The 14795-nt window shown below is 38.5% G+C and overlaps 1 protein-coding gene across 1 annotated transcript in view; it reads right to left on the reverse strand.

The window, feature by feature from the left end:
* Positions 1 to 7082, reverse strand: part of LOC127619104 (protein SOGA1-like) — a 68168-nt gene extending 61086 nt beyond the window's left edge. The window contains exons 1-2 of the mRNA XM_052091860.1: positions 6778 to 7082; positions 2757 to 2981 (exon numbers count right to left, since the gene is read on the reverse strand). Coding sequence (XP_051947820.1) covers positions 2757 to 2981; positions 6778 to 6960 — 408 coding nt within the window. The 5' untranslated portion in view covers positions 6961 to 7082. The remainder of the gene's footprint in view (positions 1 to 2756; positions 2982 to 6777) is intronic.
* Positions 7083 to 14795: the final 7713 nt, after the last annotated feature.

A 14795-nucleotide genomic window follows, 5' to 3' on the forward strand; every position in this document is an offset into this window, starting at 1 on the left:
TTATATTATTATTTGTATAATTTTTTCAACATCTGAAGTACCTTATTTTGTTGTGGATATCCCAATGTGGATATTAAATTTGCACTTTTCAGAGAGCTCATTAAAATATTCAAATTATGTTTTGATAGCATTTGAGGGCAAATAATTTTAACTAATTGTGTAAAACAGGCACATAATATCAGAATAGCGATTGCAGAACCCTGAATCAAATCAAATTGAAATCATATCGTAGCAGACTTTGAAGTATCAGCAAATATCGGATCGGTATTAGATCGTATCGTGATGAAATGTCCGATTTATATCCCTAGCGATTAATGAGTTAAAAAAAAAATATGGATTCAGAGCCCTACTAATATTATTGAAGCTCGAGGAACATATTAAAATAGTTTTTAAAAAGGCATGTCATTTTAAAATTAGGCCTTTAAAATTTTTATTAAATAAAAACACTTGTTAGAAATGATCAAAATACCATTTTTGAGCAAGTATATAACAAAATCTGTGTTCATAGATATGTTCTTGCATTACCTTGAGTTACTACAGTAAACCTACAATAATGATTTTATATTTAGAGCATTCAGGTTGAATTTGACAGGAAATAACAGACTTTCATTTAATCATCCTTGCACATTTATGCCATGTCCGTAAATAAAGAAAAGAAGATTCAGCGGCAGGTATGCTACTTACTTAACAACATATGTTTTAACATTTCATATTTTCTTCTTAACTACAGGTCTATACCTCTTGGTGTAGCCACATCTGCTCTGATATGGTCATCACAGGCAACTATGTGTATACTTCAAACTAACAGTTTCATCTTTGCAACTGACAGGAAAAACAAAACTATGTTCTTCCGAAATAAACTTGTATAAGATATTACATTTGATGTTTCCACTACAGTATGTTGATAGAGAGCCCAAAATTCTGTAGTGTACCTTTCACTATTGCTGAGTGTGAAATTCCATATTTGCCCATACTTATTAATTACTTACTATCTTTCTACGGCAAAAATAGCAAGAGTAGCATGGTAGTATGCCATTCTGAACTCAGCTCATACATTTGTAGTTGTTCTCAATGGATAAAGATTTTCCATATTCAAATACTTCTTTTAAAGTTTTTAATAAACATTGTGTAAAATAATTGTTCATTTAAGTTTAGCCATATCAACACATACAGTATATCTCATTGGCCATTAATTGATGGTGATCAAGCGCTCTTTATACTGGTACTGAAAAAACCCACAACACCATACTGGTCGACTATTATTCCAAACTATGCATTTCAGCATGTATAACATAAACATTCAAAGTATACATTTTTGTACATTGAATGGTCATCGTAGTAGGTATCTTCATGACCCTGTAAGGCTACAAGCAAATATGCCTGAGATGGCACTTAGCTCTGTGTGATGCATTGTTGCTATGTTAAGCTGAATGTAAAGAAGCAATGTCCTTCTTCCTTAAGCTGTAGCACACCTGTCACAGCGGCCAAAATGGAGCATTTAAACCAGTTGAATGCACAAGTGCAGAGGAGTGCAGTGTAATTTGACCTGGCTGGGGAGACAATTGACCCAGTGTTAGGAGACTCCTGTTAGCAGTTAAAGGATTCAGCAGACACTGAGATGATTTCCAGCAGATAAAATCCCCCTTCTGGGTTTTTCAAGTTGTCGATTGTCAGCTATATTCTGACAAAAAATATGTATGTGATAACATGTTAAAGCACACCGTATATTAAAGGTGCAGTTCACAAATAAATGACCATTTGCAATTATTCACTCACCTTCTTTTTCTTTTGTGGAACACAAAATGAGATGTTAGGCAGAATGTCTAACAGTCATCTTTCACTTACATTCTACCTTACATATCCTTTTGTGTTCCACAAAAAAGTAATATGGGTTTAGCACAACATGAAGGTGATGAAAGAATTGTCATTTTTTGCAGTGACACGAAGAGCCACAACATTTACTTGGCAGTGGAAATCTCTCTACCTCTTTCTCATTTCTGGTACTGTATCTTTTTTTATTATCATTAAAAAAGAGGAAAGCAGACAGCAGGCCCTTGCTGAAGGGAATGACATCATGGTTATTTATTTTCTCAGTGACAGACCAGAGAAAAGAAGTATTGTGTCCTCAGCCACATGACACAGTTGCCAGCGTGTCACCACTCTAAGTACATGACAAGAAGCCCAAATCATAATCTTACAGACTACCGCAAATATTCCACCACTGGTTATTTTTATAAGATTAATTTATGAGTTTCAGGTAGTAGTCTGTCTTAAAGATGAAGTGTGTAATTTCTCTACCATTAGTGTCACTAGATTTGCAAATGTAATGATTGTTTTTAAACAGATTTCCCAAACACAACTTCGCCTGTAAATGGTCAGACAAACAGATAGTGTCGCCCCAAAGTTGTGCTAATGGTTGAGTTAGTGTTTACAATTTTTCAGGATACTCAAACTATAAATTTTTCAGGATACTCAAACTATAAATGGCTTACTTGTTGTATACTTAATACAGTTGTCTCTGTATATGTCTCTGCACATTTAACTGGGGTAAGAGAAAGAACTTTCCCAAAATGTACACAGAACACCTTTGAACCAAAACACAACCTCCATAACAATCTATGACAACTAGATATAGAATTACTTGGTTCAACAGTCAGAAGACAGAATTGTTCAGTGGGGTTTGCCTGTAATGATATTTAATAGGGAACACAAGCAGGAATTACTGAAACATCTGTAACACATTCTCTCTCTCTTACCTTGACATCTTGCTCTAGTGTGCGAATAAGCTCTCCGTCCACCTGTCCGGTCTGAGCCACACGGATGCTGCGTCTCTCTGCCTTCTTAAGGCGGTACTGCAGGATGCGGCAGTTCTTGTTTGCCTGATCCAGCTGCTGTCTGAGCTCCTGAAGCTGATAAACATCCTCCTCCATATACATGTCTCTCATCTCCAGCATCTCAGACCGGAGCTCCTCCATTTCGTCCTGATACACATACATCCACAAGCAATATATAAAGTTAGAATTCATTTTGCAAGCATTAACAAAAATGTTGGACATTTTTAGGCTTGTCACACATAAACATACCTTTTCACATTGTGCTTTAAAGGTAGGATACAATGGGGTTAAAGGAACTTTTTATTTGTATTTTCTCCCAAAAACAAAATAGCAACAAAAACTACCACAATATTTCCATTAAACACCGGTTTGTCACTATACACTGCAAAATATTCCTCATTCGTGATATAATGTCATGCAATGTCTAAAGTTAGATTTTTTAGGTAATTTGATCTAATATTTAATACGTTTTAAAATATTGCAAATGTATATATATAATGAGAATCCTTGGAATTATCACATACTTATTTGTCATTTTCAGTTTTGTTCAAGGTGAAAAAAATCTAAAGTTTTGCAATAACTCCAATAAGTGAAAGGAAAGTATTTGGGGTAAAAGCCCCCCTGATAAAACACATTGTTTTTCTTCAGTGGGTTTTTGTTTTAATTTGTTTTGAAAAAATGTTCAAAGTGGGCTCACACTGACTGATTCAATCACAATGAAGAATTTTTTTATAGAATAATTGAGATGTTATGAAAAGCCAAATGTGATTGAAATTAACAAAAATGGTGCACCCTCTTCTGAAGTAGTTTTTTTTAATAAGTTTTATCTTCCAAAAAGCATCTTGCTGTCTAAAAATTATTTGCCTAATTTAACAATTTTCACTCTATACATATTGTTCCTATATTTACATGACATCTCTATCACCCCCCTGGGGTCCTTTTACGCCAGGTGCAGGGCAAAAGGCTCCCTTGCCACCTTTTTTTTTTCAAATCAATTTGAATCAATACAACTTTTTATTATTTATTTTCACACAAATGATGTTGCTCCATCAATATTTAATAATACAAAAAATCATTTTGATACACTTTGCGACCAGAAAAAAATAACATTTCCCTTAAGGTGTGCATTTAGCCCTGTTGTACCCTACAATTCATCCAAAAATGCAGCTTGAGCTAATGAAAATTACATGACTGTGGCAATATTTTTTGCAAAATGTAATTATGTGGTTTATTACATATTTCGCTGCAGTTCTGAGATGAAATGTCCACTGAGGGGTGCTAAAAGCAAGTTTAATGTTCTTCAAAAAAAGAACAAATTTTTTCAAGGTGCAATAGGTAACAATATTCATGTAATATTCGCCTTTTTTGCCAATGTGTGAACGGCTTGTAACTCAACTTAAAAAATTAGCCCTGCCCAGACTTCCTAGGTTGCCTATTAAAGCCTGTAGACTGATTTTCATGCGAAGGGAGCGGGTTGCTTTTGCAGGGAAAATCCAAAGGATGTGACGTTTATGCGCGCTCCCGAGAGCCTTGCCTCAGACAGTAAATCTCTTCCGCTATTCAACAGCGACAACAAACTGCAACATAGGTAACGTCATCTAGCACGTTATCTAGCACAACACAGGTTCCTACACAAACTGTATTTACTGAATCCCTTCTGGCTGAGCGGAAACGTGATCGTGGTCAAGTGAAAACTAGAGTGAACATCGGCAGGGCATTTGATTCCTGGAGGGATCTTCGTTCGGTTTTGGGGATCAACACCGACCCTGAATTGGCGTTCTTCTTATTGAACAGGTAAGCTTACATAAATGCAAAGCATGTGAAATATAGTGCCATAAGGATTGATCTGTGTAATTTTCGATAACTTGGTCTTGCCTGATAATGCTGACAAATTGCAAGCTATCTTGCTTCATACATTTAAAATAATATCAACAATCTTCTCTTTATGCTAAAAGTAAGGTTAATGTCAATGTTAATCTGTAATTATTCAGCGAGGTAAACTACAATAACATGTGAAATGAATGCTAGGCAACGTTCAAGATAATACAAAAAGACCCATTCATTAGTGTAACGTAACTTGGTTAAACAGAAAATATATACAGTAAATTATTGTAAAACAAGAGCGCATTGATATATCAAAATGACAGATGTGATGGAATCACATCAATACTGACATTTTTCAACATATTTATAATGTACAGTCTATTTTATAAACAGCTACTGTCATCATCCACCAAATTTAGCTAACAGCTATTGATAAAGCTGGCTAGCTAGCTAACGCTGACATGGGCTATTGTATAAATGCAGTCACTATATCATACAAAGAAAAGTGATTACTTCAAACTACACTCTCCCATAGTCAGACCTATATCCACACATTGTTTTAAGCCCCTTTCCAGCACTGGACAGTCAAATATAATATACAGTCTCAAAGATTGTAGTAAAACAATCATAACTGTGTAATTGTAATTATGCTACCTCATCTGTCATCATGATGCCGGTGAATCACGTTCAGTCTCTTTGTACGTTATGTCATAGTATTGGATGCTCGCTTGGGTCATTATGGAGTGTGTGCACTAGCACAAGCATGAGCAACAGGTAGCTAGCTGCAGTTCACTTAATGGCCACACCTACCTACCTAACCTAACCTACCATGTCCTAAAAAGCAAATGTAAGATTAGGCCTACCATTTTTTTTTTGTTTGTTTTTTTGGAAATGAACAAAACTGACATCCCTACACTAAGTGCTACATCTAAACCTAACCAAAAGTGTCATTAAATACAAAAGTGAGGTAAACAAAACAGACATCCCTAACCTACCCCAACACATTGTATAAACCAAATCGATAGTGTCGTTTAAGCAAATGTGACGTAAAAAACACAATAGCTGAAGCAGCCATGTCATTTCTTGACACTTCTATGACACTTTGATTTAAAGTAAACTATTCCTTTAACCCTGGTTTAATGTCTTTTTAACCCAGGGTTAAGCCACTTTCTAGGAAGCCCTTAAACATTTACTTTGTTAACTCAGGATCATTTAAACCCTGGGATAAAGTCATTCTGAGTTTTGTTGCTAAATGATAGGCCACACAATATTAAATTGTACTTTTTGATCGCAGGCTATATCTTTGAAACTCCAATTCAGGGTTAGCACCACAGAGCTTAATAATCCGTATAAAAACGTAGTGTAAAAGACCCCTTTCATGGTCCACAAGATCGCGGAGGCATGAAGTGTGTGTGGAACATTTAGTATGTTACCTATAGGCTATATATCTACATCCATTTAATTTCCTCAGCAGCGGCATTAGGATTTTGTGCGGGACTTTGCTTTGCCTCGGAGTTTGCATAATAAAACAATGTTTAGAAAGCAGTTATGTTACTCTAAATCCTCCAAATCCCACCGCAGCCACACTTACACTTCAAATAACTATTTATACTGAAGAGAGTTTCCGAAGGATGCTGTGTGCCACCGCGTGCTGCCACACATGGCTGGTGTTTGGTAAATTAATATAGGTCAACTGCATAAACAATGGAGTGAGAAGTGGGCGCGGGCGCACTGCTGCAGCATCTGTACAAACAGCTGCATTATTCAACACTCGGGAATCACAGAAATACGAGTCCAATAGAGAAGATCAAGTGATGAGTTCATGCAGCCAGTCAAACCTCTGGTCTGTTTTTAACGCCTTTATATTGGGGGAGGAAAATGCAGATCGATTTGGTAGAGTCATGGTCACATGATAATGTATCAAATAAAAAACAAAAATAAATTTCACAATAATTCTGGAGAAATGACAAGCCCTTGCCTTGCAACATGAATGAACCCATTAACCTTCTATTGTATGAGACACATAGGAAACAAAGCAAAACAATACATTGGCAACGTCATATGAATAGGCTATCTGTTATGATTTGGCTTTGAAAATATACCGGCCTTTAACTCTTACCTTTAAATAATCATTCTCCGATCTTAGTTCTTCAATTTCCCTGATTAATTCCTCATGCATCCCGTCCATTAACTCCTCAGTCAGGTCTGAAAACGCCAAGGAGGTGCTGGCAGGCATCCTGCTATCGAACGATGCAAGTGAGCGCTCGTCGCCGGGAGAGATGCTGCCCTCTCCGGTCTCCATTCCCAGCGACAGCCGATCCTTCCCTACGCTGGTCTTGGCTCGAGCGCGCTTGTTGGATAGTCCATGTTCTGCTCCTGCTTTGTCCCCCTCAATCCCACCACGGCTGCTGGTCTCAGTGTCACTGCTCAGTGCGTCTGTGGAGACTTTGTTTTCCTCCGAGGCGCAATCCGAGAGCTCCGAGCTGCTGTCCGTTGGTGAAAGTTTCCCCGGAGCGCAGCCGGAGTCTTTACTCAAATCATCCGATCCGATGCTGGCGTCCGAAACTTTCCTCCGACTGCTGTTATTAGACTTTGCGCCGGTCTTCTGCGCACCCGCCGCCGATTTGCCGGTCGGTTTACTACTCTTCTCCGCTTTCGTTTCTTTCACGGCAACCGGACTGCGTCTGGACACGCGGCCGCCGCCTAAATGTATGGCTCCAGGTTTAACACTCAGCGTCGGAGTGCCGATACCTCCGCGGATTTTAGTGAGGGACCATCCGGGCACATCTTTTGGTCTTGCAGGAGACGGTGCCCTGTGTGTTTTCTTTTTGTCGTTGACTTGTAACGGTTGTTCGGGCGGATGCTGCTCGGGCTGCGCTCGTGCGCCAGTGCAGCTCTCCATTTTCTGCTTTTGCCTCGAGACAAAATGCGTCGGGGAACCGGTGTCAACCTTTGTCTTGGTCATTCATTCCGTTTACAAGCCACGAATGAAGCAGAAATGTGTCTCCTTTCTCCAAAACAGAAGTTGAACTGGTAAAATCGTCACACCGGAGCTTCAACCTACAATAAACCGTTTGAGTTGGTTGAATCCCAGTGGAGAAAACTAGGGTTGCCTTAACTGCGCAGCTTATAGCTTATTTTCTTTCTAAATATTCCCCCGTATGCGTCCTCAACTTTGAAATGTAGCTTCTCTCTCTGTGTCCTCTGGCGAGTGTTGGTTGGGTTTCTTTCTCCCCGCCTAGATAGCGGCTCTGACCGTGACGAATGGCTCACTGAAAGGGACCGAGCGCACAACAATACTGCCACCAAGGTACGGTAGATGAACGCGTCATCTTAAAGTGAACGTTCACTCAAAATTAGAATTCTCTCATCATTTACACACCCTCATGCTCTCTTAGATGTGTATGACTTTCTTTCTTCTGCAGACTCAAATTAAGATTTTGAGAAGAATGTTTCAGCTCTGTAGTTCCATAAAATGAAAGTTAATGGTGGCCAGAACTTTGAAGCTCCAAAATTCGCATAAAGGCAGCATAAAAGTAATCCATACAACTCCATTGGTTTAATCCAACTCTTCAGAAGCAATGTGATAAGTGTGGTTGAGAAACATCAATATTTAAGTCTTTTTTACTATAAATCTCCACTTTCTCTTTCACTTTCAGTATGTTAAAGTGGATATTTAAAGTAAAAAAGGACTTCGATATGTATCTGTTTCCCACCCACACTTATCACGTAGCTGAAGACATGGATTAAACCATTGGGATCTGGTGGATTACTTTTTTGCTGCTTTTATCTGCTTTTTCTGCCTTAAAAAGGTCTGGTCACCATTCACTTGCATTATATGAACCTACAGAGCTGAGAAAGTCATACACATCTTGGATGGTATGAGGATGAGTAAATGAGAGAATTTTAATTTATTTTTTGAACTATTTCTTTAATGAGATTTAAGTCTTCATTACTTGGAAGAGGGAGAGAGAGAGAAAGAAAAAGTTTCTCTCTTAAGCTTGATGCTCAGAGACCTTCCTCTAAAAATAAAATAATATAGTATTTTATAATTATTATTATTATTATTTATAGTGTTTATTTATAGTGCATCAGTTATTTTTCCTCACATTTATTTCCTCACATATTCTTAATGAAATTAATAATGACAACTAGCCTTGTCTCCACTACATCAGTCAAGAAGAATAAGCCATGTAACTTAAGCTGGAAAGTTTCACTGATACAAATCATACTCTGTAAGGGAGAAATCAAACTAAGAATAAAATGGCATAATTAACTTAAAGGACAAAATAAAAACAAAACAACACTTGACCTATACCTTTTGGACTGTGGGGAAAATTGGAGCACCCAGAGATAAAAACTGACGCGAATACTGGAAGAACATGCAAACTCCACACAGAAATGCACTTACTGTGAGGTTAGTCTGTAATAATTGCTTTATTCAGAGGCCGGACTCCTGGCCAAACTCAGGGGAGTGCCATATGTGGACCCTCACCCAGGTGGTGCTCCCCTAGCATCACAGCTTTACACACCAACACCCTGCTGGAGATAGGACAGTATATAGTGAGAAGCCTGTTGGTGTCTGTGCAAGTTGAGGCATTCTCAATGTCTCATGTTAGTACCTCATGCTAAATCTATCAATGGGAGTTTGTCACAGGCCTCTAGAGACTCGAAACTACAACAGATCAATGAAAGGCAACGCTTAATCCTTTTATTGATAAAGATGTACAAGCCATTTATTTATGCAAGTATGCAGTGTGTTCTTTTGTACAAACAATGTAGAATATCTGTGTGGTTTTAATTATCAAAGAGTGTGAATGGGATGTTAAATAAGGAAATACAGTATTATCGGGCAAGAACAGTTGGCAATACATCAGACATCAAAATAAAATTATAAATCAGTTAGTTCTGGTCCTCTAATCTGATTGGCCAAGTGGTTTTCCATGAGTGATGGTAATTAGTAGAAAGGCGCGGTCACTGCGAAATTCCGTAGGCGAAGAAGGTATGGCCGGATGTTGAGCGCATGTGAAACCAGCAAAAAACTCCAATAAGCCTTTTTCTAAATATACTCTGATAGAGTGAGGTTAAACATTTACTTGCAGCTAAAATTATATCCTTGTCCATTGTGAATATTCAGTGTACCACCCACATAGAGGTCACTGCCAAACTGAGCAACTTCCCCTTGATCAACACAGTTAAATCACCTACCAAAGTTCACCAAACTTGAACTCCATGCAAAATCCATGAGGGGGAATTCTTCACTACCAGATGTCCACTGCTTGAAATTCACGATCACACGGATAACCATTGAAGTGACCGAATTTCGCCATGCGAAGACAAATGTGACTGCACATTAACAGAACTAGGACTTTTTCCACTGTTTGTATCACTCCACTTATAAATGTTCACAGCGTTAAAGACCAGAGTATGCGAGTGGTGCGTGGTTGGAAAAAGGGCTGACAGTGGAGCTGTTTGATTTTGCCTGGAGGGAGGAAAGTGTTTTTTATACTCTGAGCATCAAATCACAGCTATGATGATTTTCAGTACAACAGCACTCTTGCTTGTTTGATATTGCTCAATTAAAGTGTTGATGGGACTATTTTCTTTAAAAAAAAAAAAAAAAAACCCAGTTAACAATTTAATGTTTTAAAAACTTTTCCCTATCATTCCCAAAACGTTTTTTCTTGGTTATAGGAACGTTATAGAAAACATTTAAACATTTTGGAATTTTTTTTTTTACAATGTAGTAACGTTCTGAGAAAGTTCCACCAATTATGACTGAATAACATTTTATCAACATAAAAAATGATGAAAGAACGTTCTATTAATGTTACTGCAAGAACATTTGTTCATAACTTTGAGAGAATGTCAGTGTGGCAGGGCGGAGGGCTGGGCCGCGTCGTGTAGTGTGTAGGATCACGACCCGGCCCCGCCTTCCGCCCTGCCACATTCCTCCCTTGTTCTCTCAGGCTGGGGAGCCCCCGGCATGACTTACACCCCCTTTCCCTGGGGGAGGGCGTTCCGTCCGCCAGAGGCTGGAGTACTGCCTCTGATCCACCCGGAGAGACGCGGTTGTCGTCCGATAGAGGGTGGAGGAGTGGCCGAGGAACAAGCTGCGGCGTCTCGGAGAAATGGCGAGTACAAGGTTTTTTTTTTTCATCTCTCTCTCTCTCTCTCTCTCTCACTGCCGCTCTGCGTTGGCTTTTTCCCTCTTTTAAATTTTACAGTGTTTTTTGGGCGGTACTACATGGTTACAGGAAGTACCCCCCCATTTTAACTATTTCTGTTTCCCTCCACTTGTCCCCTCCCTCGTCCAGGTAGATGGGGATGACCTGCCGGCAGACTAGGCTTAAAGCACACCCTCCCCCAGGCAAAGGGGGGGGAGATGTACGTCAGGCCGGGGCTCCCCAGCCTGAGAGAACGAGGGAGGAATGTGGCATGGCGGAGGGCGGGGCCGGGTCTTGATCAAACACACCCGGTCACGTATTAGGCTAATCAAGCCTCCCTAGAGGGATAAGGGTCGACTGCAGAGGATCGTGAGAGAGAGAGAGATCGTTTATGGACATGTCCGTCATGTGTGTGTGTTTATGTTGTCTTTTAAGTTCATCATTAAACGATTATTTATATTTAAAAGCCGGTTCTCGCCTCCTCCTTTTCATTGATTCCTTTACAGTCAGCCAAAGTTCTGGGAACGTTCCCTGTTAGCTCCAGTACTGCTAAATAAGATATTAAAATGTATAATGGAAAATTGACTTTATCTTCTGTATTAATTTTCCCTAAGGCAGCAATTAAATCCATGGTGTACAGACATTTAGGGTTTTTTTTACTGTTATGGCTGTGGGCAGCCATGCCACACTAGACTGAGGAATATGAAACCCACTGGGAGACATCACAGGATATCACTTATTCTATTTCATGTGGGCTTAATTAATGTAAAATTGTATTTTGGTCCCTTGCAGTAGTGGATCCTGGCTTAGGAGATATAGGCAACCGCCTAGGGTGGCAACACTCTCTGGGCCAGCACGACGGGGTACCTGATCGGTATATGTATATAATTTATATATTATATTATACATGTATATGTTTATGGGAGGTGCCACATCAGATCTCGCCTAGGGCACAAAGTAAGCCAGAACCGTCACTGGTTCCTTTTCCCAATTACTTGGCCTAAATGTGATAATGATACTAACAGTAGGATACTCCGCTGTTCTTGCTCTGTCTCCTAGTGGGGACAGTGTGTGAGTACTGGGACCTGTCTCTGGTGTACAGTGTGATGGTTGTGGTGGTAACAATGACGAAAGTTGGTTATTTCTTTGTTGGGCTTGTCTTGATGAGAAAGACATCTTGTACATCATGCTATATATTATGATTTATAGAACTTTTCAGATGACATTCAAAGTACTGTAAGACTCTGTAAGACTCAGAATTCTGATACAGTATATTACAACATACTGTATGTTAAATACTATGTTCATGTATGGGTTTCACTGATATAAAAAGTCACATACTGATGTGTGTATGCAACAGCATTTATTTCAAAATGCTGCAAAAAAAAAAAAAAAGAATTTAAAGAAAAAGTGCATATATGTTCATATGTTGCATATATTTTCCCAAATGAAAGTGGAATTTGAATATCTATGACCAAACATATGAACTAGAGTTTAAATGTTTATGGCCATATATCAGATTTATGTATGGATGTGGAATACCTTTTAACTTACATTATAATAACAAGCATTCAGTACTATAATGTTTTGAATGCATATAATAACGGACTATTTATCAAATAAAATAAATCATGTATATGCGTTCTTTTTTTTTTTTCTCGATCCTTGGAAATTTAGTATTTATATATTGAACGTTAATTGAGGGATGAATCCATTCACATACATTACACCAGTCACCCAGTTTGTCATGATTATAACAAGAAAAAGGTCACCAATAATATTTCAGGTCCCTGTAACTTTTGAATTTGTATGATAATTGATGTGTTGATCATAAATTAGGTATGAAACTGAAACTGAGATGATGGAATTTTGTAAATCGACATTTTATGTGTTACATATAAACAAGTTCCAATAATAATTAGTTACGTTTGTTATTTCAGTGTCAGAGTACACATTAATGCAGATTTTTTGAGAGATGTTGGCGTGTATACAGAAATTATACAGGTGCATCTAAATAATTTTGAATATTGTGGAAATGTTTTTTCCAGAATTTAATTCAGTAAGTGGAACTTTCATACATTCTAGATTCATTACACATGAAGTGCAATATTCCGAGCCTTTTTTTTGTGTTTGTTTTATCTTGATGATTATGTCTTACAGCTCATGGAAATCTAATTTCCAGTATTTCAAAATATTAGAATAAAGAATTTATAATACAGAAATACAACCTTCTGTAAAGTATGTTAATTTCTGCACTAAATACTTGGTTGGGGCCCCTTTTGCACGAATTACTGCATCAATGCGGCATGGCATAGAGGCAATCAGCCTGTGGCACAGCTGAGGTGTTATGGAAGCCCAGGTTGCTTTGATAGCAGCCTTCAGCTCATCTGTATTTTTGGGTCTGGCGTCTCTCATTGTCCTCTTTGACTATACCACATAGATTCTCAATGGGGTTCAGGTCAGGCGAGTTGGCTAGCCAATCAAGCACAGTTATACCATGGTCGGCAAACCAGTTACTAGTAGTTTTTGGCACTGTGTGCAGGTACCAAGTCCTGCTGGAAAAGGAAATCAGCATCTCCATAAAGCTTGTGAGCAGATGGAAGCATGAATTGCTCTAAAATCTCCTGGTAGATGGCTGCATTGACTCTCGACTTGAGAAAACACAGTGGACCAACACCAGCAGATGACATGGCACCCCAAATCATCACTGACTGTGGAAACTTCATACTGGACTTCAAGCAACTTGGATTCTGTGCCTCTCCACTCTTCCTCCAGAGTCTGGGACCTTGATTTCCAAATGAAATGCAAAATGTACTTTCATCTGAAAAGAGGACTTTGAGCAACTGCGCAATAATTATTTGCAGTAATTTATACGATATTCAAATTTTTTAAGATGCACATGTATTTTTTAAAATCTTGACCGGTCTAGAGTTTAGAACATTGGAGAGAGCGAGTCGTCTTGTCTGTTCATTTAACCACTAGTGCCATCTACTGGTAAAATTAGGCAAGCGCAACTTGAATAAAACACGAAAAGATTGGGGTTTTCATTAAAAGGGTAAAGCACAGAATAATAAAGGATAATAAAACAGAACAAATAGCGGGACTATCATGTTTTACATTTGCTTCCAGGTCTCACATACTTTTGTTGGACTATGTTAGAAAAGACACTGTTTACACAAAACGAGCACTGATAAAAGGGCAGTTCTTGTAATGCAAGCAGAAAACAAAGGCATGTTGTACAGGGTCACTGGGTGTAATAGGCGTATGTAATGCTGGATGAAAGAGTCTCTTTTACAGTACTTGTCCTCCGGTCCCACTCTGTGGTCCTCCGAGAACTGTTGGAACAACACTGCAGGAACAAAACACTGATGGTGTAAAAAACAGCTGGGAGTGGGAGGTTTATAATTTGCTTCTGCCACTGTTTTAATGCTGACAGTTGACTAGCAGGTCTGGTGTGTTTGGATGAATACTCTGTGGCTCTAGAGGAACAGAAAGTTGAGACAGCATATTTAAGATTGATCTCATAGCTGCTGGAAAAATATAATTGCATCACACTGTCATGCTGACTGTTTGATGTTTTTTTTTTTTTACTTTAAGGGCTCTTGATCTTTGATAACTACAGTTAAGCAATGAAGTCAGGGCAGGTCAGCTCAGCTGCTGTCCTGCTGTACTGAGTTGCTCTAGAAACAGTGATCAGTGACTTTTGTCTCCATTATTAATGAGCCAGTATAAAGAGAGCAAATTTCACATATACTTTATGCTTTCATAGAGAATGCAGTATTTGCAGGTCATAATAAAACATAAGCAGATTTGAACCCACTATTTCACATTTTCATTAGTGACCTCAAATTGCTCAATGTTGTGAATTTATAATGAACATTAGGCTAAAATGTTCCTGAAAGGTGGATCACAGAACATGTTGTAATATATGATAAGTATGCTGTTCGGTTCAATAAATTGATGTCGAGAT

This window comes from Xyrauchen texanus, chromosome 25, assembly GCF_025860055.1.
Source record: "Xyrauchen texanus isolate HMW12.3.18 chromosome 25, RBS_HiC_50CHRs, whole genome shotgun sequence".
Classification (NCBI taxonomy): domain Eukaryota; kingdom Metazoa; phylum Chordata; class Actinopteri; order Cypriniformes; family Catostomidae; genus Xyrauchen; species Xyrauchen texanus.